The following is a 26,909-nucleotide window of genomic DNA, read 5'->3' as shown; positions in this document are numbered from 1 at the left end:
TTTAAATTTTTTTTTCAGTGGAGATGATCTGGGCAACCTGTTCTATCTGAGCAGTGGGGTTAGATTAGACAGTCTCTAGAGATGCCTCCCAGCCTCAACTACTCTGTGATCCTGTGGCAATGGATGCAATGCAGCTCGACAAGCCACGCACAGGAATGGCAATTCATGTATGTGCAGTTTGTACACGTGCCCCTTGGTGCCTGTGGGGCCATAGTGTGGGTTTGCTGTACATACAGCAGGTGGCAAACCAATCAGTAGCAGTGGGTACCTGGGAGTTCTTGGGAATATCCTGCTAACCGTTACATTGGACTAGGCAGTCGGTTTTACCGGGACTGTCAGATAGGTGACAGTTTCGTACAGGCAGCATTTTGTGCTGCTCAGGTGAAGGAAATAAAGGCAATTACAAGCTGTAAGGTGGAAGGGAGGGCATTTTCAACGTGCACTGCTTAGCAAGTAGTCGTATGTTGGAAGTGCTAGTTCAACTGCTCGAGGAAGTACAGGAGATGGGAAAGAGGAAGGACCATTGATGGATGCACTGGGTGTTTTGTGTCCAAGTGTGCCTGGTGTGTGTTTTGGGGGTAACATGCTGTTAACATGGCATATGCAGCTAATACAAAAAGGGTGCGGTGTGGAGGAAACTGAGTAGGTGTGCCACAGAAACTGATAAGCAAGGTGTATTGGTTAAATTGCGGGATGTGTCATGGTTGTTTGTTGCCAACAGTTATTATTTTCGAGAAATTACAGCAGTGAGGGATGCACGCTGGGTACATCAGGCATGTGGTGGTGTATGGCAGGTGGTGTGTGGGACAGGCCACACATTTATCTGTCACACGAAGGATGAAGGTTTGGGCTTGCACGCCCAACATTTTGCCATACCACCTGACGGCGTGGCTGCTGATCACCCGTGGCAGTGGGACCATCACGCTGCTGTGGTTTCAGCCCTCTCTCGGTTCCCGCCCGGTCCGGGGTCTGCGACGGCGGCGTGGGAAAGGCGTGGGGGTGTCCGAACGCCTGGCTGGGGCAGGTGGGGGAGGGTGGGAGCGGGCAGGACCTCTCGGCCGTTAGACAAGAGTCGTCTGAGCGTGCAGCCGGTGCTGCCCAACCCCGGGGCCCGGCCCTAGCTCCCTCACCGCCCTCGCGCCCCCGCGCGGCGCGCGAGCCGTCAGGCGGGAGTGCGCCGCCGCCGCCGCCGCCGCCGCCCTCCCGCGGTTTCCCGCGGCCGCCCGACCCAGAGCCGGGCGCCCCACCCCGCGCACCCTCCCCCGGCCGGCGGCCGCGTCGTTCGGCCGTTAGCGCCGTCACCGCTGCAGTTGGGCGGCGGCCGCTGCGCTGTGGCTGGATCTGCAGCTACGGGGGGCGAGGGTCTCGGTGCAGGGAACAGCCGGCCTCCTCGCCCCAGGCGCGGGGAGGAGGGACACGGGGCGGGGGGGGGAGCGTCACGTCGCATCGCGTCGCCTGCTCTCCTGTAGTACCGCGCCGCCGAGCGACTGCTGCCGGCGGGGAGGAAGGGGCGAGTCTCCCTGGAGCTCTCTTCGCTCCGCGGCTTCCCTTCCTGGGCCCGGTGCCGGAGGGGGAGGGAGGGGGGCGCCAGCGAGACCCCTCAGGCTCCGCGCTGCCTGGGGCGGGTGAGATGTTGGGCTGCGTGGGTACGAGCTCGGGGGTGGGGTCCGCCATGCCCGGGTGCGGGGGGAGGAGGAGGAGAGGGGAGTTGGGGCCGTCCCCTCCGCCGTCCCGCCTCACCGCCGGGCTGCGCCCATGGTGATTGTGCATCCCTGCGCACGGAGCGGGGCGGGGGCGGTCCGAGCTGCCGGCGCCTTCCCGCCGCGCCCGCGCGGGCTGGGCAGCCGGGGCGCCCAGGTGGGTGGTGTGCGGGCCTGCTTCGGGGAGGGGAAGCGGCGGCCGCGCGTGGGGGTGTGTGTGTGCGTGCGTGTGTGCGTGTCTGTGGCGGGGGCCGCTCGCGGGTAGCGCTGGCCTGTGCGTGGCGGGGGAGCCCGGCTCTCTGCCTCCCGTCTTGGGCACCCGGGCTTGGCCGCCGTTAGCCTGGTCGTGCGCGTTCGTGGGTGCCGGCAGCCGTCGAATCGGGGTGGAAAAACCGCTCCCATGCGCGCGGGTGCGAAAATCTGCGGTCGCTGGGGACAGTTTTTCACGTGATGTAGGGGGGTGTGTGCCCGTCGTTGAGTCTTACGACGAAATCTTTACGACTAGGTTTCTTCTCTTTTGTTTTCTGATGTTTAAAGAGCTAATTGCACACTTACCTGCCTAGGCTCTACCAAGGGCTCAATTTTCGAAGTGTGCGATTGTTAATCTTTAATTACCTCCATCATTTAAGCAAGCATTCTCTAGACCTGTTATTTTGGGGTTTTTTTGGTCACTGCTTATAAACGACTGTGGCAGAGTGGGGTCTAATGCGTAGGAATATAGGTTTCTGACCTGAAACATACTTTTCTCCAGTCTCCTCATTTGAGTTCTAAATGTTATTCTATGGGAGGGGTTTAAAGATTGACACAAATAAATATGAATAGATTTTGTAGGTTTAAAAATTTCATTTCTTCATATGTTCATGCGGAGATACAGATTTATCTTTTCTTTTGAATGTGCATTCTTCAGTAAAGGAGCAAACTGCTTAACTTTATGTTATTTTTTTTTTTCACCTTAAAATGGATTTCTTTGGTAGTGTACTCCTGTAAATAGTTTGAAATTGCACATTTCCCCTAATTGTGTTGATCCCATCTTTTTCTTTTGGCTTTGCATACTGTCTTGTACAGTGCCTTTTCTTCTGTTGGGATTTAGTTTATTAGCTACCTTTATATGTTTGTTTATGTCTAATAGGGATGTTTCTCTCTCTCTTTTTTTTTTTCCCTCCCTAGGTGTTAGCGACTTCAGAGTCATTTAGGGTGTTAGTTCTGAGGAAGTACAGACACGGGGATTGCGTCTATTTTACATAGAAAGCTACAGCTCTTCACCAGTATTCTTTTTCCTCCTTCCCATCTCTCCTCCCCCATAGAGGAAGACAATTTAGGAATTATTTTAACAGTCATTTACTCCCCCTTTGCCCCATTAGAAATCCATCTTGGTCCCCAAGGCATCTGCTAGATATTACCCATTATAGGACCAGGGGAACGTTACGGTCATCATCCCTTGCTTGCTTTGGGAGCTTGAGTAGTACCCTTCCCTCCTTGGGAGTGCAGTGCAGAGAGGCATCCGGAGGACCTCCTTGCCACCCTTTTTGGTTAGTAGAGAATCCAGGAAAGGGGTACCTAGCAAGACACGTGACCTCACTAAGGAAGCCAGAACTGAAGCAGCACTTGGCACAGTGAAGGAAGCACCCATCTCTGGCATCTTTTTTTGTCTCCCACTCCTTCCTCACCAAATTTCTGGTAAGTCTCTTCAGCCCATTCATTCATACAATGCGTGTTTCCCTTCCTCTGCTCCCGGCGCTGGAAAAAGCATGCACAGAGACAGAGAGGGGAAAGGAACTATACACACAGATTGGGGTGGAGAGGAGGGTATTATACCACATTGCGGGGAAGCTTGGGCAGAGATGGAAGAACCTCTTAGAAGAGTGGCTAATGTGGGAGGAAATGTGTGTTTTATTTGCATGGGCGTGCGTGCACGCACAGGCAGAGTAGAAGGGGGTGTGAAAAAGCTGAGAGCCTGTTGTAGGATAAAAATACTAAGGCCGAAGTAGAAGGATAGCTGATGCTGAGCAGTATCGGGCTAGTGTTGAAGAGAGGGAGGAGCGGAATATTCACTGGAGATCAGGAACAGGGGTGAATGAGGAACATTATAATCCACTTGCAAGAATGAACATAGAGGAGGAAATACGAGGAGGGGTGTGGATATCTGCCTTTTAGAGGCAATTGTGTCTGGAACGATTGCTGCTAGCATCTTTAACATCACTCCATGCAAAGGTGGGGACAAGTAGATGAAAGCCATTCCAGGAAGTGCGGTTGCCCGTCTGCGGGGGCAGGGGGTTTGTACTGGGAACGAATGGGAACAGTTAATATATTCCCATATCCTTTGGCTGTTGCAGTCTACAAATCTCACAGGGAAAAAGAGGTGAATACTGTTATATGCTTTGAAAGACGTGTGCTTGGGGTTCACCTGCCTGCAGTGATTTTAATTCTATGATGCATGTGTAGAGGGTGGATGATAATGCAGCAGCACCGTACAGATTGCGCTGCAGCTGCTCAATATATTATATAAAGTGTATTTAAATAAATATTTTAATTTTTCAAGTTCTTTAATTTTTAAAAATATGTTCTTTACAAAGATTCTCAGCAGTTTTGTGAGAATCTTAAGAAAACTAGACTTTGGTAGGTAAGAGAGGAATTTTTCTTGAGGTTGTCCTTAAGCATCACCATGAAGCAGCAGTGTCAGTAATGAGTTGATCTCTCTTGGATTTATTTTTCTAAAGCAATTTTAACGAGTGGTTCAAGATGTCAGTTTTTATACATATCACCATGGGTTATATTCATCATCCATCCATATTTCCTTAAGGTTTTCTTTAGGTGATCATCATTCTGATATCTTTGTGTGGGGAAAAAAAAATTAATTGTACTTTATACTTGAAGCAGCTGTGAACCATTTTCAGATCTGCTCTCCCTGTGACATAGAAAGTTGTTTTTCTGGGATGTTTCAAATACTACTCTCTTCTCATTAAGATAAGACAGAGACTTCCATGACAGCGTATGATGGATCATAGGCTGATTCATACACCAGATGACCCTTAGTTAGCTGTTTGACTGGTCTGCTATCTAAGATTGACTTCAGAATTCAGATCTGCCTTGAAGTGTCTCCTAAAGGAGATAACTTAGGAGCATCTGCCAGCTGTTCTTAAGTCTTAAGTATCTTGAGGTGTGGCCTCCAAATTAGCATTCTAGAAACTGCTGTAATGGTAGAGACAATTGGTTTATTGGAAGTGTGTACTCAGTTTCACGCTTTAGCTAATTTATGATAAAAAGGAAAACAAAATACCTTTTCCAACTTAAATAACACTGTTCTGGAAACAAGTACTAAGGGATATGCATTAATGATAGATGTGACGGTGCAGTGTTATTCGTAGTGAGGTGAGTGCTTGGGGCTGTATTTTTTCCTATTTCTCCATTTACTATGTCAGTCATGGCTGTCAGTCGCTTTGCTCTTTCATTTTCACTTCCATGAGATTTTTATTATCATTATCTGAGCTGTAGGGATTAAACATGCCTAGAGGTATACGAAAAGTAAGATTAGATTTTACCTCTCTGTTAGCTGCTGAAATCCATGGAGTTGTATTAGCTGCATAGTGCTGTAACTGAGGCCAAAAATTTGAGCCAAGATCTCTAAAAGAAGCGATTCTGGGAGGGGTGATGGTATTAGGTATTCCACTAACTTGTTTCCCAGATTGCACTATAGTCAGTGGGAGTGTGCTGCAACATCAGATCACAAGTCAAGCAGTTGAGATAGGTAGATCCCATCGATTCCTAATGCTACAGAACATCTAGGATTCTATTTGTCATTCCCATGGGGAAAAACCAAACTAATCTTTTTACTTTGCAGAGACATTGAGTAGTTGCATTCTGAATAGAAAGGATATGGAATGATCTTTTTGTGTACTAGATATCTTTTATGTTACAATAATAATCAATAATACATAAATGAATTAGTATCATGTAATAACTGGTTTCTTTTTTCAGCTTAGGGGAAAATACATCATGATGAAAAAAGAAAAGATACTAATTCATTTTTCTCTTGCTTTTGGGTGTTGAATATAGGATAAGGAGTAAATGGACAATGGAGACCAATCTCCCATTCCTGGAGGCAGGTCTCTAAGGCTCTGTGAAGAGAAGACCCCTTTCAAGGGAGAAAGAGTGTTCTTCAGAGAGGATTTTTTGATCTCTCTAGACAGATGATCCGATTGGCTGAATTCCCTGTTATGTCAACAAAACGTGTTTGTGTATGATGTAGAAAAGTAGCAGAGTGGATGCTTTTGTTAGAACAGCTCCTAAAGGCGTATTACAGATTCAAGGAATGCAGGAGGAAATATGTTTGCATGCGACGGGGAGGGGAGGAAGCTGCTGTGTGAATGCCAGAATAAAGGCTCGCTTAAGCAATGGCTTTAAGCAATTGCCACAGCTCAGAGTTGAGGTGAGTGTTTCATTACCTCTATGAATTACTGAGAATCTGTTCTGAAGCAGATGCAGCAGTGTCTGCTTGGCTAGCGTGACACACTGTTAGTTTGATTTTTATCATAGAGCTTTTACTTTGATGCTACCCTTTTACCTCTTCCAGTCTGTTTTATGCCGTTAAGTTTGTGATTATTTTTTCCTTTTCATTTTGTAAATCTATTGAATAGTTATTGAAAGATTGTACTTACATTGCCAGTGGTTGCTTTGAGTGAAAACTGCATTTCAACTGGTCATCTTAAAGATATTTAAACATTTGCTCTTCCCCTTACGTATACTATACTTATTTTGAATATATGCTCTTATGGATTAGGAAGCATTCCATGCACACCCAGCATTGTCTGAGGCTGTGTCTTTTAGATTGAAGTGGGTGGAGCTGGTTTTTAGGGAAACATTCTGTAAATCATATCTAACTTGAGAGCTTAACGCATCTGACTGCAAGGCAGGCTTTCTTCCTACAGACCATTTTCTTGAGAATGTGGGAGGGATTGTTAAGATGTTTGGGTTAATAGGGTAAATTGGAGGTTTTGTGTTCTATAAGACTTCTTACACAATTGAAATAGAGATTATAAGGAGAAGCTGAAACTGATAAGTAAATTCTCTTTTTAGGAGCAGAATGCTAATAGGAAAAGGGTGTTTTTCCAGGTGGAAAAAAAATGTAATATTGGGTTGGAGGTCAAGGAACTGATAGTTAGGATTACTAGCTTCTGCCTCTGCTGCTGGCTTGTAGCTTGATCTAAAGTGAGTTTTTAAGTCTTCACCTCTAAACTTGAGATTGTTACCTGCCTGCCTGTTGTGGTTTAGCCCCAGTTGGCACTCAAGTACTACATAGCTGCTTGCTCCCCCACCCCAATGGGATGGGGGAGAGAGTCAGAAAAAGGAAAAGTCATGGGTTGAGATAAAGACAGTTTACTATAACAGCAAATGAAGAGATAATAATAGTAATAGTAAATAATAATAGAATATACAAAGTGAACGATGCACAGTTTCTGACCACCCGGCGACCAATATAGCCTGTCCTGAGCAGTAATCACAGAATGGAACTGAGAGCGATCTTGGAAGGATCCTGAGAGAGAGTGAGTGAGAGAGAGCAAGCACGCATAGGAGCGCTGCCCCCTCGCCAGCACTCACTTATGTGCTAAGCATGATGTTTATGGCATGGAATACTCTCTTTGACCAGTTTGCATCAACTATTCTGACTATACCCCTCCCAGCTTCTTGCACCTGCATATTAGCAAAACCTAGGAAGCTGAAAAAAGTCGTAGAATGTTTAGGGTTGGAAGGGGCCTTCAAAGGTCATGTAGTCTAACCCCCCTGGAAGAAGCAGGGACATCCCCACTAGATCAGGTTGCTCAGAGCCTCATCCAGCCTGGCCTTGAACATTTCCAGGGATGGGGCTTCCACCACCTCTCTGGGCAACCTGTTCCAGTGTTCTACAACCCTCAGTGTAAAAAAATTTTTCCTAGTATCTCATTTAAAGCTACCTCCCTCTATTTTAAAACCGTTACCCCTAGTCCTGTCACAACAGGCCCTACTGAACAGTCTCTCCCCATCTTTCTTGTAGGCCCCCTTGAGGTACTGGAAGACTGCTATAAGGTCTCCCCGGAGCCTCCTCTTCTCCAGGCTTAACAGCCCCAACTCTCTCAGCCTGTCGTCATAGGAGAGGTACTCCGGCCTTCTTATAATCTTCATGGCCCTCCTCTGGACCCTCTCCAATGGATCCATATCCTTCTTGTGTTGGGGCCTCCAGAACTGGACACAGTACTCCAGGTGGGGTCTCACCAGAGCAGAGTGGAAGGGCAGAATCACCTCCCTTGACCTGCTGGCCACACTCGTTTTAATGTAGCCCAGGATGCAGTTGGCCTTTTGGGCTGCAAGGGCGCATTGCCTGCTCACGTTGAGCTTCTTATCCACCATCACTCCCAAGTCCTTCTCCTCAGGGCTGCTCTCAATCCATTCTCTGTCCAGCCTGTATTTGTGCCTGGGATTGCCATGACCCAGGTGCAGGACCTTGCACTTGGCCTGGTTGAACTTCATGAGGTTGGCACGGGCCCACCTCTCCAGCCTGTCAAGGTCCCTCTGGATGGTATCCTTTCCCTCCAGCATGTCAACGGCACCACACAGCTTGGTGTCATCGGCAAACTTGCTGAGGGTGCACTCTATCCCACTGTCCATGTCGCCGACAAAGATGTTGAACAGGGCCGGGCACAACACAGACCCCTGAGGGATGCTACTCGTGACCGGTCTCCACTTGGACATTGAGCCATTGATCACCACTCTCTGGGTGCAGCCATCCAGCCAACTCCTTATCCACCGAGTGGTCCTTGATTTCTTAGAAACAACTGATAACATCAGTGTATTATCAGCATCCTTCAAATACCAGATCACATACTAAATCCAAAATACAGCAGCTACTGGGAAGAAAATTAGCTCCATCCCAGCCAAAACCAGAACACATGATGCCTCATGATGAGATGTGAACCTTTGTATATACTTTTATAAAACTGTTAAGATTTAGAGGAAATGAGACATAGTATTAGGAGGGAGATGAATACCCATACCCAAGGCATTTTTGTATGCTTGCTGGTTTAATGTGCTAGTTGGGATATCTGGATGGCTCTTCTTGATGATGCTATAGTTTCTTTCAAAAATAAAGAAAGATGGAGGAAAGAAAAGATAAACCTTTTTGTGTTTCCTTTTCAGCTCTTTGCTCATTTTTAATAAAGAAAGTACTGAAATGGCAATCAGGGAGAGATCATAGAATCACAGAATTGTTAGGGTTGAAAGGGACCTTCAAAGGTCATCTAGTCCAACCCCCCTGCAAGAAGTGGAGACATCTGCAACTAGATCAGGTTGCTCAGAACCTCATCCAGCCTGGCCTTGAACGTTTCCAGGGATGGGGCATCAGCCACCTCTCTGGGCAACCTGTTCCAGTGTTCCACAACCCTCATTGTAAAAAAATTTTTTCCTAATATGTAATATAAATCTGCCTCCTGTTTTGAAACCATTACCCCTAGCCCTGTACAACAGGCCCTACTGAAGATTTTCTCCCCATCTTTCCTGTAGGCCCCCTTTAGGTATTGGAAGTCTACTATAAGGTCTCCCCAGAGCTGAACAGCCCCAACTGTCTCAGCTTGTCCTCATAGTAGAGGTGCTTCAGCCCTCTGGACCCTCTCCAGTGATGATAACACAGAGATGATGAGATGATGGCACAGTCTCTGCAGATTTAAGGGGGTGGAGGTGGTGCCATGTAGAAAAGAGATTTGAGAAACATAGGAACAGCTCCGTGTTGACAAAGCCATGAAGGGTTAATAAGTAGCAAGCAAAAACAGGGACATGTTTATTTGTACCAACCAATGTTAGAACCAATAGTAAGGGGATAAAACAACAACAAAAAACCAAAGGAAAACCCAAACAAGCTGAAAATCTGTAATGGATTCTGTGTTTTTTTTTTTTTTTTATTCTGACAAAGTCTTTTTCATATATTTTTTTAATGTAGTCGATGTTCTATAGCTGTTTTTTAAAATGAGATAGGCTAACCTGTTAGGTAGAGCTGCTTTTCAAAAGAGAGGCAGTAGATGGGGCTGTTTGGTCTCCACAGTCGTTCATGCAAATAACAATAATAATGATAAATTGACAAGAGGTCTTCTGAACTGTGCTGTAGCAGTGGCAGTTCTGAAAAATATAGCTTGTCTCAGTTCTTAGCTGACTATGTCATCCCAGGAAGTTTTCTGTAAACTACCATGTAGAGAAATCCATTGTTGAGAGAGCCAAAAGTGGGGCAGGATCTGGCAGTTGTCAGCCATTGCAAGGCCAAGCCTCATGTTGCCCTTTTCACTTTCAGCTGCTTTGAAGTAAAAAGGGGTTCTTTGAGACATCAGAAGATATTCTTTACAACCTCCCATACCCATTTTCCTGCAGGGAGCAAGCACTCCTTTTCCTGCTGTACCTTGGGCATCTTGGTTGCTGTCAAGGGCTGATCTGCATCTGTGATTGTCTTTCCCTAGCTTCTGCTTTTTTTCAGTCTGTTAGCATGAAGAACTTTAGTCCTTGACTTCATTGTTGCTCTGCATTTGCCAAAGCAATGGAAAAAAAAAAACACTGGCTTTGCTTGTTGTTTTTATGGTTCTCAGTGCCAGGAACAAAAATGGCCAACTTTAAAATTTTATCTTCGTGTTAAGAAAAAAATTATACTAGTTGAATAATTGCCAAAAAATCAGCTTGTTCTTGTGGTTGTAGCAAAACAATCCCTTTGTCCCAAGACCTGCTGCAAAAATTATAATACTTTGTAGTATTAAATGAAAGCAATTGTATACCTATGGTGTTTCTCCATTTACATTTTCTGCTGACACCAGGAACTGTCATTAGGATTTCCAGGCAAAACTCGTGTATAACCCAGAGTTCAATTCTGTTTGAAACTCATGTAAGCTATATTGGTGAAAACAATTATTTCTACCTCTTTATTTTAATATGAAAGTTTAAAGTGTGTCACAGAGAACAACTGTTTTTCTTCAGAATTATTTTTCCCTACACCATGCTGCTTCTTGTTTTTCTTGAGTGTAAATGAGCAGACCATAAACGTACCTATGGTTGTTTTACAGCTTTTAAAATACTTTAGTATATAGAAAAAATAGTCCAAGTCCTCTGTATTGGAAGCAAAAGGAGCAGTACCTTGCTGTCATTGCTTCAAACACCTCTGACCTTCTTCATTTTGAACTATTTTTTTCTGGTTTTTGTTCAGAATTCGTTAGTGCTGTTTATGTATAAAGGTGACTTAAAAAAAAAAAAGGGCTAGCACTGAGATTCAAACCTTGATTTTGCTTTAGGTTAGATGTGCTGATGTTCGATATTCTTAACATTTTATGATGCTCCTTGTTCCATAGTTTTTCCATTAATGTATTCTGGATAATACTAAATATATTTCACACTAGATATGAAGTATTTGTAAGAGCAAATCAGTCTTGAAATACTAATGTGGAAAATTCTGTTTTAATGTGTTTATTTCTTCTAGACTGCTCTTTTAACATAAATATTTTGACACACTCTATTGTCTTCCATATGTGGTGGAAAGGGATACATCAAGTCTATCACTGGGGTTTTAGCAGTACCTAGGAGAGGGGTTGAGTTATTTCCAATTGTAAGGAATTACCCCAATCGTGAAATTGGAATTCTGGCCTTCAGAGATGGCCATTCAAAATGTTTTCAGTCCTTAGCATGCCTCTTAGTACTGTCAAGAAAGGAGGATGCTACTACCAGTACCAGTAGTTATGTCAAGTGTGTACTTCCTGTGGATGAAACTAGGATGAGGACTAAACCCTACATTTTAGCATTTACATTGCATTGAATGCATCTATTGGATGTAAATGAATTTGTTTCTGTTGTTACTTCTGTTGCAGATTAGACGTAGACATTATTTTCCCACTTGGAGGTTGGAAGTTGCACTCCATTGCACTTCTTGTGCAGAGGGAGTAGGACTTGGTACAGTGGGGAACATGAAGATAGGAGCCTATGTACTCTAACAGAGTCTCATCTTCTCCACCATCTAGAAATTCCATTCAAAGGAAAGCTTGAAGGTTGCAAGACAAGTCCAAGATGTGCAGTTCAGTTGCTCCCAGGCTGTGGTTCTTAACAGATCGTCGCATCAGAGAAGATTACCCTCAGCAAGAGATCCTGAGAGCACTGAAGGCCAAGTGCTGTGAAGAGGAGCTAGATTTCCGGGCCTTGGTGATGGATGAAGTGGTGCTGACCATTGAGGATGGAAATCTTGGTGAGAATGAGCTACAGCTGGGAACTTGCTCAAGGGGTACTTTGAAAAAGATTGTAAAATGGAGCATCTGTGCTCTTTAATCGTAAATTCCCTGTGTGCCAGACTACCATATGTGATCTAAATCATGTACATGTACATGATATCATGTTCTTTAGCATTTATTCTGATGATGAAAGACAATTGTTAACTTTGCTAATTTGCATTAGAATATTTTTGCCTTCCCTCTGTGCAACAGTGAGAAGGGTTGCTTTAGCTTGTTGATTCCAGGATAAGGACTATAGGACCTCTGAATTAAGAAGAAATTACACAGTTTCATTTTTGCATAGGTACTTGAAGTTTATGGATCATATTTGAGTTTCAGGGGGATTTTTTCTCCTGTTTGTATTCTGGCTCAAGATAGCAAACACATTTGAAACAAAGGAATTTTCAAAGGAAAGGAACAAATTGTTGTGGAGCTGGAAATAATAATGTAGAGTAACTAAAGCATGCTGCTGTATGAATGTGTAGCTACATATGTGCCAAAAAAGAACAGAGCTGAAAAAGTATGTGTGCATCAGAATAATTTGAACTATTACTACAACTTACAGTGTTTTAAACTAAGTTGTAAGATTTTTGTTCTGTTTTCCTATTAGCTTATTTTTTTTCTGTGGTGATTAAAAAGGAAAAGCAAGATGTTAAGGTGTGTTAGAAATGTTATATAAAATTATTCTGGAGACAGTAAGCTTATGTTATAGGAAAAATATTAATACCACCAATGTCAAGCTTTGTAACACTTAATAGAATTTTTTTTTCAATGTTTTAATTTAGATTTCCTCAAGGAAGGAGACCGCAGTGTTGTTTTGTACCTTTGCCTCTTCCATTTCACTTCCCTATATATCAGTAAAAAAAAAATCTCTGGAGATCCAGGGAAGAATTACATTTCTGAAAGTTTTATTAGAATAATTCTGTATGGGAAGAAAATATAAAAGTACTCTCAGCCCTGAAGAAGAGGCTGCCCTGTGATCTTATACCTTGTTCCTTATTGGGGAATCTATATAGGAGGGCAATCTTAAAACTGATGCTAGGGAAGAACTTTGGTCACAATTTGTACCTTATTGTAGCATGAATCAATCAAGCATAAAACAAATGCATGGGAGAACATTTTTGATTCTGGTATTACTAAACTTTTATTTAGATATTTTGTCTTAGGGAATTTCTTAAGTAAATTATTTTCATGCAAAGTGTTCATTTCTGCTTCTTTGGTGGGCCAAACCTGCTGAAATGATTATTGAATCAGACAAGTACAACATTGGTGCACAGGAATGGACAGGAATGCATACATAGAAGAAAAAGTGGAGGATGATACTGCAGCTGGTCTGATATAAACTGCCTCAAACTATGGTATGGCTGTAGCCTAAATTTCTTAAGAGCTGCATTCTTGAAGCTACACCAGTCTAGTATGATTTATTGTGGAATGGAGCAGCTTTGTTCCTCTTGTTCATTTCTAGCCTTGCTGTTGCTGCTTGCCCTATATAAGGACTTCATGTCTCTGTTGGCTTGCTTTCATGTTGTAGCTAAGCTAATCTAATTTAAAAAGAAGTTGACCAAATTCTCCGTTCGTTTGCAGGATCTGGTGTTTGTGTGAGTTGAATTGCCTAATCCAATGGAACGCTAACTCCACTCAAACGATTTTCTGTTGGAATAGCTTGCTGCATCAACCTATTTTGTGGTCACACAATTGCTAGCTCTCGTGCAGGAGGGCCAGGGAGAATAGGGTTGCTTTTTTATGGAATGGCTCATATTTATGTTAATTTAGTTGTAGCTTCAAGGCATACTTTAAATCAGGAATTTTCTTATGGTTGGGATGCTTGATAGTGTCACGTTTAGGATTTTTTGTGTGTGTGTTTCTTTGAAGCATCTGATACTTAACTGCTGTAAGGAAAGTGCTGGATTACAAAATTAAATGGCTAGTTGCCTGATCTAGTTTGGCAATTCCTATATTCATTTGAAATACATAGCAGGTAATTTAACAAAACTTTGCATGACGTATTCAGACACACATCTGAAGTCTTAACAGTGAGTCCTGTTAAAATGTATAATTTTAAACTGTTGGTCTAAGTTTGCTAGTGCAATGATGTAACAGGCCTGGGGAATTGGAAACTAGACAAATTAAAGCTTGTGAGCAACAGTGTGTGGGGTGGGATGGGGGTGGAGGTAGAGGAAGCCTGTAGGAAATAAACATGCTAAGAGACTTAGTGAACAAGAGACAAGAGGTAGTTCATTGGTTGTCTCCTCTTTCTGAATAGAGCACTCTTTTTCTTCACACCTAAGTCCAGAACTTAACAGTAACCTTCCCTGCAAATTACCTACCTTACCTGTAAGTGAAACAGTTCAGAGCTGTTCGTTGATGAAGAACATGCTAGGGAAATTTGGATCTTTCCTCCACTAAAATTATATACAAGAATGTCTTAATTAAAATTATTTTCTACCAGAATAGCAGAAGTTGGAGATCACTGAGCCAGCAACTGACCAATTCCTTTATTGTAGGTTTTTGGAATCTCCATATTTTCTGATAATGTCCTGTAAAGGAACATAGTTTTGAGGAAAGTTACTTTGATAGACTTTGAACTGTTAAAGATACTGGAGTGTCCTAAAGCATAAAAGTGTGAGCTTTTCCTAAGACTTTCTAGGCTTTTCCTTTGGGAATGTAAAAGCAAGTAATCAGCCTAGGTGAGGAATAACAAGAACATAATAATCATTTATTCTTAAACAGTAGTACTTTGTGTGTGGTCATCTGCCTTTTCATAGGTCAGATGGATGACATCTGGGAGCTAATCTTGTCTCCTTATCTTCTGTAGAGGAATTATTCAGAAGATAGGTTCTTTTAACTTGGTGAAGGTTGCTGGTGTGTTGGTTTCGGCATCTGAGTTTCCTGTGTGGGCCTGAAATTTGCAATATTAGTCACTATTTCATTTAAGTTTTTAATCTTGCAAAATCTGTTTTGTTTCATATGATCTATCCTTCATTTCTAATTTGGTCTAGTAACTAGTAACAGATAGTTGTGATCTTTGATTTTTTTTTTTTTTTCCCCTCACACTGGGTTAGGTAGCATTGGAAGTAAACATGGAGGAATCGGGGTAGTTGAAAGATTTCTGTAAAGTATAGAAAGCTGGGGAAAAAAGGATAAGGTTAGATAGTAAAATCCTGTGTTTTCAATTTAATGGTACGAAAAACACCCTATCAGCTAGATCCATGATAAGAGAGGGCTTTTACATTCTACGGAACAGTTGCTGTATCAAAACTCTTAATATTTTTGAATCATCTTTAAGTCACCTAAAGACTATCTTCTGTTACACCATAAGAAGCGTAATCATCTCCTCTTCCTGCTGTCTGTTTCAGCAGTCCCCTGGCACTTGTCAGTCCAGCAGTGCACCCACCTTACTGTAAGAACTTTGCCTGCAATGTGCAGCAATGGCTTTGGGAGTGATGGAACAGAGGCAAGTGGCCTTGGCAAGGTGCCCTGTTGAGCACTGCAGAACTGGCGTGTTTCCTGCTACTAACAACAGTCAGAACAGCGATTACTTCCTCTGCAGAGTTGGGAAATTGGTTTGTAACTCAGTAGTGAGAGCTGGAGAAGAAACTCCATTCTCTGCAAAGGACTGGAAGGTGGTTAGACATGAACTGAATTTTGTGTTGTTGACAGTGCTGGGCTCAGAACCAGTTGAAACTGTTTCTGATGTTCTCTCACTGTGGAAACCGATCACTTGCCAGCCTGATAGATGTTAAACCTTTTTGAGCCATAAGGATTATTAGTAGGCAGTTATGGACTACGTAGAGGGGATTCTGGAATGGTAGCTGTGTTAAGAGGTGGGTGACTGTGTGACCACTTCAACATTATATGTCTCAGACAAATGCATCTCTAGTAGAAAAAACAGCAATTCAAATATTTGCTTTATTGGCATAGAAAAATATTTTAATAACGGTGCATTTCAACAGCTGCCACATATTTTAGGAGTAATTGTTTTCTTTCAGAACTGTGACACCAAACACAACTTTCTTATGATATATATGGAAGGAAAGGATTTCTACTCTGTGGCCCTTGGTGTCCTTGCAGTTTTCTTCCTTCCTGTCAGTGATTTCTGTACTTACATGAATGATCACCTGATCATTAGCTGATGCTAAATAACAGAGGCTAACAATGAATTTAATCTTCTCAAAATCATTCAATTTCTTCAGTAAATGTCAGTATGCCATCAGTGGAAGATACAGGCTCAGTCCAAAGCTACCTTTGCAAGGTGGAGGGATAGGAATGTTTCTGCATGGAAGTACTTTATTATGGTCTTTTCAGAAGGCTATGTTAAGTACTGAAGTTTTTCATTTCCACATGTTCTAGAGTTGTCAGCCAGGAAAATCAGACTTGTAGGGCACGTTATTGTGAACATACATGCATGCCATCGTATCTGAAAATGCCTGAAAGCATTGCCAGTTCTTTCATTGTTGTAGGAATTCTCAGGAATGGCCATCTGGGGGAAAAATAATGTAAAAAAGACAAAAGCTAGATGAAAGAGGTGTTCCTGTATGTCACATAGTCAAGAAACGAAAATTAGCCTAGCATTTCACAATACAGTCTTTAACTGCCTGGGAGGTTCTGTGTCACAACAATCCTTGTGCTGTATTTACCAATGCAAAAACAATATATAGGAAAGTTAAGAGATGTGTGTAAGTCACTACATTAAGTAGATTTGATTTATGCTTATGAGTAGATGGCTAGCTGCTTGCTTGTGTACACTAAGACCACTGTTTCTAATTTGCATGTTCTATGCTTTGACATCTGAATGGGTGACCTAATGGTTGAAATTGCTGTTGTATTGACATTACATCTACTTCCTGTGAAAGTCAGAGGATTTATTTAAAAGTATAGTTTCAGACACTCGAGATGGTAAGTGTCCTAATGCCCTGTAATGCCTTCTTTCCTGCTTTCCAGTAAGAAGAGCATATTGCTTGCTTTCTCTCTTGTGTCTGAAACAAAACAAAAACATGGTTTCATCTGTTGGCCAGGCAGGTGACACTGATACTAAACTGGTACTTTGCTTGGTTTGGACTAGGAAATTTTGTGTTTTGGTACTGATTCGGTTCTTATGTGACATACTATATCTGATGAAACATTATATGAGGTGTTGTTTGATCTTGCGGATGGGTCTCATATCATCCATCTTAACATTACAGTGGACCAAACCTTTCCATTATATACTAGATTTTTATTGCTTATGATTTGCCCTTATTACTATTCACATCCCCCTCCCCTGCATCTCCCCTCCCCAAGTCTTAAATGTCTTTTTGAGGGAGTTTTGAAAATTTTCAGCAAAGTGATTCAGTGGCAGAGGGCACTTCAAGGAAAAAAGAGTATGTTTTTCTATTTGTCTCTAAGTTTGCAAGGATGTTTTTGGAGGAACTAGCTTGGCTGAATTTGTCTGAAGTGGCTTTTGCTTGTTATACCTGTGAAAGTAGTCATAAATTTGTCCCAAATTGTTACCCTTTAGAAAATCGTCTGTTAAGCATCTTAGAAACTTATTTAAGTTTCCAGCTAAAACTTTTGGAACATACTCCACTATTATGCAGAAAAATGACTTCTTGTGTTGTAGTCTTGTCTGCTGTAGAATGAACTTCACTTTGGTCTGAGCACACAATTTAAAATGCAGATTTTATTTTGTGTTCATTATGCCTCCTCTCACTGACACAAAGACCTCAATGGAGTAAGTCACTCCATTCAAATGCAGCGGGGACAAGAAAAGTGAAATTGTTTTGGGTTTGGGAATGGTGATGTCAGCGGAGAAAAATCTGGTGTGAAGGCAGCATGTTTTGCAAATGTTTTGCAAATGTACTGGAGAGAAACGGTAACAGGGAGTGATTGCAGTGAAACTCTTGCTAGATAAGAAATTGCCTCCTTCAGGTAGGAAATCGGAGCTGGAAACCAGTGAAAACATGGCGGTTGTGTGTTGAAACTTCCTTGGGAAGATATGCAAACTGAACAAGGAGCTTCAAATGGGAAACAAGTTTGGAGGCCAGGCAGGAAGCTGAGTAGTTAGGGTGATGCTCAAAATTGCAGGCAGAGAAGCTATCTGACAGTAGGAGAAATCTGTAGTTTGGAAATTAAATGGAAAAATAAGGAGAATAGAGTGAAAGTGGGACAGAAAGGAAGTGGAAGCACAGGTGTTACATCTAGGGGGATGAATCCTATGGGGGGTGAGTGAGGAGTGAGAAATAGGGGGCAAAGCAAGCTACGTGCAGTAGTTGCTGATTTCCAGTGCCTGGAGTGGAATCAAACCTTCCAGAGCTTTTCTCTCATGCAGAGAAATATTACTCTACTATTTGGTTACAGAAATATTTGCCGATCGTGAAGCCCATTCACCTGAAGTGCTAGTCCACACAGGGGCCGCGGACCCTGTGCTCGTGACACCTATCAGCTCAAGTGTCAAAGGTCTGTATAGTAGATTAAACTGTTCTAACCTTCGTGTGCTATTTCACCAGTGTCATGCATGTGTTGCTTAGATGTGAAGTGATGAAGTTTGCTTTTGATTATCTGCAAATGTGGAGATAAAATACTGTTATGAGTAGCAACAGCAAATACCCCCAAATTAGAAAATGGGAAAAACAGACTTGCATTTTTGACTACCTTGTTGTGTATTTGTTTTCAGATACTACATTTTAAATTACTTGGTCATATGCTACTTTTTCATCAGCCTCTTTGAAGTACAGGGTGTTCTACTCTGGAAGCGTAACTTGTAGCATAGTGAAGGAGAGGACAATTTGTACGATGCCTTCTTTGTGGTTACAGGAATTTGTGAATTGAAGCAGAACATTGCTGGAAGAAAAGTGTTTGGTGATTTAAATTGGACTGTTCAGAAACTGCATTTAATTGCATATTTTGGTATTGTCTTACTGCCTAAACGTTGGATACTAAGATCAGCTTTATGAAAGTGCTGAATACTTGCATCCACAAATGAAATCAATCAGAGCAGCATCAGCAACTGAAAAATCATGATCTCCCAAATATGGCATCTAGAATTTCTTCCTTAACATGTGTCTCAGGGTTTCCCTTCCCCATATGGGAGATCAGTAGAATACTCACTGCTTTCTTGTGGTGTTGTCAAAATACATTAAGATTGCAAAACACTTAGATGATACTGTGATAAGCACAATAAATAAAACTCAAGAAGAAATTAATAGTGATGTGTTTCAAGCAAGGATTTCAGTACACCAATCCATGGACTACACACTGAACAGTATAAAAGAAAATGCAGTGCTGAATAGCTGCTTGTTAAGTGAGTGCTGTACCTCCTGTACACATTAGATAAATGTTGTGGGGAAAAATAATATTTGTTTGTGTAATTGAAGACAGTATGTGGGTAGGGTAGTAGATCAATGCTACAGACATATCCTTAGTTGTGGCTTTTTCTAACCTTTATGTCCTTTGCTTTGTGGCTTCAATAGTTTTCTCTTAATGTAGCTTTTTGATGTAATACTGTATACACACATTCTTTTTAAATAGTGTATGTGCAGTCACATAGGAACTGTGCTAGATGTGTCAACACTGTTTACTAGCCAGGCTTTGGAAAATGTAGATGTAGGGAAGAACAGGAGTGATGCAATGATAACAAATTACTTGGGTAACCCAATACGCTGTCTTTGAATAGTAGTTCATGGATATATTTATATTCAAGGTATATATGTATCCTGTCAGTGAGGCTGAGGAATTATTTTACCTGTCTAAATACCTGGAGAGGTTGCGTTTGTGCCTTGTTCTCCTTCATACTTGTTTCATGAACATGTAAATTGGCATGTACCCATTGTTACTGTACTTCTCAGCTGTTTTGGAACATGGCTTATTCCATTCCTGGAATGTTTTTTTGTTTGGGTTCTTTTGACAGCACTGTTTTCAGTGTTTATATTTCATATTTTATGAGCTGTCTTGCTGGCTGTTTTTCATGGTTAAGAATTTCTTCATATGTATATGAAAAAGTAATATATTACTTTCAGATACCAACATGAAGAACTGGACCTTCAGTTCCTGGGTGATCAACAGACCCACAGTGAAAGCTACATTCTTAGTTCTCTGGCCAGGCAGGATGCTGTGCTTTGGGTTGAGTTTTTTTTCTTAACATGAAGCAAGAAGGGAGTACTAGTGAAGCTGACTGAGCCTCCCATGGTAGAGGCAGTCAGTTGCTATGATCTTGAAATTATTTTTTAGGAGTTCCAGGATTTCCTGCACCAATCACATATATCTTTTAGCTCACTGTTCTGGAAAGCAGAGCAATCCAAATTTTACCTCTTTATGTTGTTGAGAGGTGGCTTTCATTCCTATATCATGCATTTTCCTTCTCAAGGAATAATGTTTTTATTGATAACAAAAAAGGCCATATCAGGTTCTCCTGCTAGTGTTACTATGTGTCCCTGTTTCCCTGCTCAGATGATATTTATGAATATCCTGTAGACTAAGATTAAAGGTTTAGCTCTCCTTTGCCTGGGTTGCAATCCATCTCTGCTTATTCCCAGTGAGACAGAGTTTTGGTAGTTGTACCTTAAAAATTCTTTAAAGGTTTGGAGTAGCTCTTGCTTGTTCCACAAAACTAGATTCAAACTCAGTTCAGGACCTAAAGGGACCCTTTGTGCCTCTGTCAGCTTTCTGCATCAACATTTTTCTGTGGAGGACTGTATTGTTGGATGACTGCTTCTGCCAGGAGGATGGAGTGGTGGTGAGCAAGACCTGTTTTCCGTTGCTTATTTGTAGCTTAACAATAAAAGCTTCACAACATTCCCCTCCTCGTTACTTTGCTTTCCAGCTTTTATCATATACTGAATTTCTTAAATCTCTTTCCAAGTTTCACTGTGGTCAGGGAATCAGACTGTGATTGCCTCCTACAACTATCAAACCTAGAGGCAATTTCCACTTTCAGCATGAAGAACTTTATTTTTTTTTTTTTTAATGACTGTCAGATGACCTTGATTGTGCAAAAGAAAGAAAAGACATTTCCCAGTGAATCCACAAATCTAATTTGGATTTGTGAAACTGTGAAACTGTGCATTGTTGTGAAACAGTGAAACTGAAATAATGCATTGTGGAGCATGCATCCTACTGGTGCAGCCACATAAGAGGCCAGGCATACTGCAGGAGAATGCCACAGAGAATCAGAGAATAATTGAGGCTGGAAGGGACCCTTAAAATTCATCTGAACCAACCTTCTGCTCAAAATGGCCGGCTTGAAAGACAGAGCCAGGTCTAAAGTTAGATGAGATTACTTGGGGCATATTCAGTCAGGTTTTTAATATCTCCAAGAATGAAGCCTCTACAGCCTCTCAGGGCAATCTGTTACAGAATTTGACCACTCTTGTGGAGTGGGAAAAAAATTCCAAATATATGGTCATAGCTGTGTTTGCAATTTGTATCTGTTGCTAGTCTCTTGACTAGCTCTGTGCACTCCGAAGCATAGCTGCGTGTATATGATCCGCTCCTTTGCATGAAGTGCGAACTCTCCTCCTCACTTTCACAGCCTGTCCTCTGAAAGAGCTTGTATCCATTCACCATGGCACTCCAGGCACGCAAACTATCTGAGTGCCAATGAGGAGAGATTATGGGTTGGAGTCATGGTGTAAGTGTAGGTAGAAAGGTAGAGATAAGTTACTTAATAATGACTGTAAGTTTTTGAGATGTGCATGTTCATATCCTGCTTTATTTTTGTTCTTCTGTCAATCTTCCCAGAAACATTCTGGCCTAAGTCTGAAATGGTTCTTTGTGCACTCCTCCCTACATGCTTGGGACTTAAGGTGAGGCAGGATTCTGAAAATGCATGCACTTTGTGGATGCTTTGAGGGGAATAAGGTCTGTGGCTGCAGGCAAAAGGGGTGCTGTACTTGTAAACTGCACGTCTCAGTGCTTGTAATGTTTGTCATGCTCAAAAACGGCTGGCAGTTGGGCCTTTATAGGAATTTTGCTGCAAATTTTTCTCACTGTGCAGAGTGCGAACCACTGATCTGCATAGGACAGGAGAGCAAGAGTTGAGAAAGAGAAATTGGTCAGACAGGCTTATTTTTACAAAGTTGGAAGCTGGGCTAGCGTAGTGGCCATAGAGTTGTAAATGTAGGAAGAAAAAAATCATCTCACTATAGACAATTCTGTGGTCTTAAAACGGCACTGTCTTGACAATTTAGGCTGTTCAGATCATGGCTGTCATTGCTACGATTCAGCCTCTGTTGCAGTTGACACCTGGATTGATCAGATCCTATAGTGAGCTGGTTCAACTTGTGATAGCTGCAGAAATGAAATTCCACAAAAGAACAGAATAATTTCCTGCTGGTGTAGGAAGCTTACCTGCTCACCAGTGAGTCTGATGAGTGCTAGTTTGAGTGCTAGGGAGTGAGCAGTACTACATGCCACTGTAGGATTACATGCAACTTGATAGTAAAACTGTTGCAGCAACTTAATTTGCAAGACATTAACTTAAATTGTCTTAAAACCACAACTTTATGTGAGTGTTTTGTCCAACACAGGGATTTCTAAAGAGGTGCTCATTTCTTCCCCTTCCTTGCTTGGGTCTTCCAAGGTACATAGCATGTAGTTAAACCTTTTCCTCTAAGAACTGTTAGTCTTTTTAGATTGTTAGAGACAGAGTCCAGAAGTGAATGTAAATTACAATTCTGTTATTGAGAATGGATCAAGAGTGACATTTAGTAATGACTTTTCTATGATTGTGTTGCTGTGAAGTGGAAGAACTTGAAGAAAAATGTAATCTGCAAATATTTAAAAGAGATTCTTAGAGGAATCTATGGAGGAGGAAGATCAGTGAACCTCCTTAGAGGCTTGTCGTACCTGGTGCTGGTAAAAAAGCTTCTGTTTTCCATCTCTGCTGTTGATTTGGTTGTGATGACATCAGTAGCTCCTCAGTGCTTTTCGTTGCAGATGCTTATTTCAGAAAATACAAGACAAAGAGAGCTTTAGAGCTTGTAGTGCAGAGTAAATGCATATAAAGGTATTTATCCATTTGTAGGGATTGGTAAACTCAGGACTACGCTTAAAATCTAGAGATGAATTGCAAGATAGCTAATCTCTTAAATCTGTTGCCTTCAAAGCTCAAAACAAGCTGATAGTGGGGGATGTCCCTTCTGGTTGCTTTAGTCTCCTGTCTGTGAGTACAGTATTACTGCTGCATGATTTTATTTGACTTATCTAGTTGGAAGGACTGTATACCTGTGTAATTCTGAGGAGCATTTTCTTTTAAGATAGTTACAAATTGTGTGGAGTGTCTTAATTAGGGAGCATACTAAGCAAATTTCTTAATTAGTTAACATCTTTTTGGCAGCAGGTGGAAGCTTCTACATCCAGAATAGGTGAGAAGTAATATTGTGGTGTTATACTTGTATTTTCATTACAGTATGGGCATGGAGCACACTACACTACACTGTAGTTTTAACCCTCTAAAGCTGGGAAGAGGAAACAAGCCCAGTGGGTGAGCTTACAGAGGAGTGGGAAAAATTGAATTCTTCCTTCTTGAGCTTTGCTTTGTGTGTGGTTTTACATTAATGTCTGTCAAAATGAAAAATTTTTGGGTTATATCTTTTTTTTTGGTCTAGAACAATTTTTTAATTATTTTTTTTTTTTGGTGTAGGAAAATACTGTACTCATGAAGAGACCTGAAACTGTTCTATAATGTATATCTGAGTAAATAAAGTTTTCCCTGATACACCAAAAAAAAAAAAAAAAAAGTTACAGAATCTCCCTGGAGACAGGAGTTGATGTTATCTCTGCAAGTTTTAGAGTCAGTTGTAACCCAAAATTTTCCTGATACACAGCAGTTAAATTCTTTCCTTTAAGGACACACTTATCTCCAAAATAAGTGCCTGCAGTTCATAAATCTAATGCAATTTTGACTAGAAGGTCCTTATACTGGAATGACAGGTCAAAACAGTAAGCTGAGGGGATCTCTCTGTTCCGCAAAATTCAGGCTCAGTTAAACATATTTAGGAACACTTGGAGAGGACAAGTAGTTGGGTATTATATATTAAAAGTTTCTGACAATGTAGAAGTGCTTCTAGATATCTTTTCTGTTGTGGGAGAAAGATAAGGAGGATACATGCCATTGTTACAAGTTGAAAACTCACCTGGAATACTTCTCCATTCAGCAGTTTGCTTAAGTAGTAAAAGGCAGAATTACTGAGATGAAAGAAGGTATTGTTTGTAGCAGAGAGAGATATGAAGTGACTAAGTTACGCATTTTAAAGGTTTTTAATAGATCATTGCAGGCAAAATTTTAGATTCATCTCAGATGGGAGGAGAACCTTTTGCCGTTCTGGATTTCTTTCTGCTTTTGCTTTTTTTTTTTTTTAGGTGTATCCTTAATTTTTTCTTCACTTGGTATTTAAACTGAACAGAAATTGGACATTTAAAACATGGGAGAGACCAACTGACTGTTAAGAGTGGAATGTGTTTGCAGTAAGATTAGTTTACATGTATTTAGTCTCTGTTCTTGTTCTGTAACATTTAAGACTAGCATTTTGGGATGAGATTGTTTAATGCTTATGACTTTCTGCATTTGGTGGTGGAGAGATTGCAGAACTTGTTATTGCTAAGGCTCTCCGTATTGGTGGGCTCTGGATAGATTATATAAAGGGACAAATACCTGCCACAAGTGGCTGTTCTGTCAGTTGAGGATACTTTAGGCTTTTAAAACACTGTAAAGCATGCTTATTTGACCCAGGAATGTTTTGAGATCTCCTAGTGCAGTTGCTAGAAGTACATTTTAAAGGCACATAGTGAGTGAGGACAGGATACGTAAATCCTGTTTGTGAGCCTGAGCTTTCTCTTAATATGAAGAATTGTTATATTCATTGAGAGCTTTTATGGGAAATCTGATTGACAAAAGACAACCTTATCACTGCTTATGCAGCGGCTGTATAGCATGCGTGCATGCATATACTTCCGTAAGAATTGTCATTCAAGTCAAAACCATCTCCCTTGCGCTGAGAGTCATTAATTTAAGCTGTGAGAGAATTTGCTTTGTTATAATTCAAATAATTTAAAACTTTGATCAACAGATAAACTACATTTTTAATTGCAGTAAATTTAAATGGATCTCATTGTGAATATTTTTTCTTTGAGTTTATACTATGGGATATATTTAGAATTCTTCTAACTTTGCCCAGCAACAAGCACAGAATCATAGAATCATAGAATCATAGAATGGTTAGGGATCGAAGGGACCTTCAAAGGTCATCTAGTCCAACCCCCCTGCAAGGAGCAGGGACATCCCCAACTAGATCAGGTTGCTCAGAGCCTCATCCAGCCTGGCCTTGAACGTTTCCAGGGATGGGGCCTCCACCACCTCTCTGGGCAACCTGTTCCAGTGTTCTATAACTCTCATCGTAAAAAATTATTTCCTAATTTCTAATCTAAATCTACCTCCCTCTATTTTAAAACCATTACCTCTTGTCCTATTGCAACAGGCCCTACTGAACAGCCTCTCTCCATCTTTCTTGTAGGCCCCCTTGAGGTACTGGAAGACTGCTATCAGGTCTCCCTGGAGCCTCCTCTTCTCCAGGCTGAACAGCCCCAACTCTCTCAGCCTGTCCTCATAAGAGAGGTGCTCCAGCCCTTTTATCATCTTTGTGGCCCTCCTCTGGACCTTCTCCAACTGGTCCATGTCCTTCTTGTGTTGGGGGCTCCAGAACTGGACACAGTACTCCAGGTGGGGTCTCACCAGGGCAGAGTAGAGGGGGAGAATCACCTCCCTCGACCTGCTGGCCACACTCCTCTTGATGCAGCCCAGGATGCGGTTGGCCTTCTGGGCTGCAAGGGCGCATTGCCTGCTCATGTTGAGCTTCTCATCCACCAGCACTCCCAAGTCCTTCTCCTCAGGGCTGCTCTCAATCCATTCCCCGCCCAGCCTGTATTTGTGCCTGGGATTGTCACGACCCAAGTGCAGGACCTTGCACTTGGCCTGGTTGAACTTCATGAGGTTGTCACGGGCCCACCTCTCCAGCCTGTCAAGGTCCCTATGGATGCCATCCCTCCCTTCCAGCGTGTCGATGGCACCCCACCACTTGGTGTCGTCGGCGAACTTGCTGAAGGTGCACTCTATCCCACTGTCCATGTCGCCGACAAAGATGTTGAACAGGGCCGGGCCCAGCACGGACCCCTGAGGGACACCACTCGTGACCGGTCTCCACATGGACATTGAGCCATTGACCACCACTCTCTGAGTGTGGCCATCCAGCCAACTCCTTATCCACCGAGTGGTCCATCCATCAAACCCATCTCTCTCTAGTTTAGTGAGAAGGATGTCGTGCGGGACAGTGTCAAAAGCTTTGCACAAGTCCAGGTAGATGATGTCAGTTGCTCGTCCCTTGTCCACCAATGCCGTCACCCCGTCATAGAAGGCCACCAAATTGGTCAGGCACGATCTGCCCTTGGTGAAGCCATGTTGGCTGTCACCAACCACCTCCTTGCTCTCCATGTGCCTTAGCATGGTTTCCAGGAGAATCTGCTCCATGACCTTGCCAGGCACAGAGGTGAGGCTGACCGGCCTGTAGTTACCCGGGTCTTCCTTATTCCCCTTTTTCAAAATTGGGGTTATGTTCCCTCTCTTCCAGTCATCGGGGCCTCACCAGACCACCGCGAGTTCTCAAATACGATAGCCAGTGGCTTGGCAACTTCATCCGCCAGTTCCCTCAGGACCTGCAGATGGATCTCATCAGGTCCCATGGACTTGTGCACCTTTAGGTTCCTCAGATGATCCTAAACCTGCTCTTGGAGTACAATGGGCGGTTATTCATTCTTGCAGTCCCTGCTTGCACTTTCTACAGCTTGGGTGGTGGGACAGGAACTCTTGTCGGTGAAGACTGAGGCAAAAAAGTCATTGAGAACCTCAGCCTTCTCCATGTCCTGGGTAACCAGGACACCAGTTCCCTTCCGGAGGGGGCCTACATTTTCCTTGGACTTTCTTTTGTCC

General features: G+C 42.3%; 1 protein-coding gene across 2 annotated transcripts in view; it reads left to right on the top strand.

Moving 5' to 3' along the window:
• Window positions 1-1,508: 1,508 nt before the first annotated feature.
• Window positions 1,509-26,909, top strand: part of RIMKLB (ribosomal modification protein rimK like family member B) — a 46,463-nt gene continuing 21,062 nt past the window's right edge. Inside the window, exons 1-2 of one of the 2 annotated variants that reach the window (XM_086758859.1) lie at window positions 1,509-1,625; window positions 11,711-11,931. In XM_086758859.1, coding sequence (XP_086614985.1) covers window positions 11,757-11,931 — 175 coding nt within the window. In that variant the 5' untranslated portion in view covers window positions 1,509-1,625; window positions 11,711-11,756. Of the gene's footprint in view, window positions 1,626-1,808; window positions 1,858-11,710; window positions 11,932-26,909 lie in introns of those variants that run through there. The other variant, XM_086758867.1, reaches the window with a different exon arrangement.

This window comes from Chlamydotis macqueenii, chromosome 1 (genome assembly GCF_036417535.1).
Source record: "Chlamydotis macqueenii isolate bChlMac1 chromosome 1, bChlMac1.mat, whole genome shotgun sequence".
Lineage (NCBI taxonomy): Eukaryota > Metazoa > Chordata > Aves > Otidiformes > Otididae > Chlamydotis > Chlamydotis macqueenii.
Note: the sequence above shows the minus strand (reverse complement) of the source record. Positions and strands in the feature narration are given on the sequence as shown.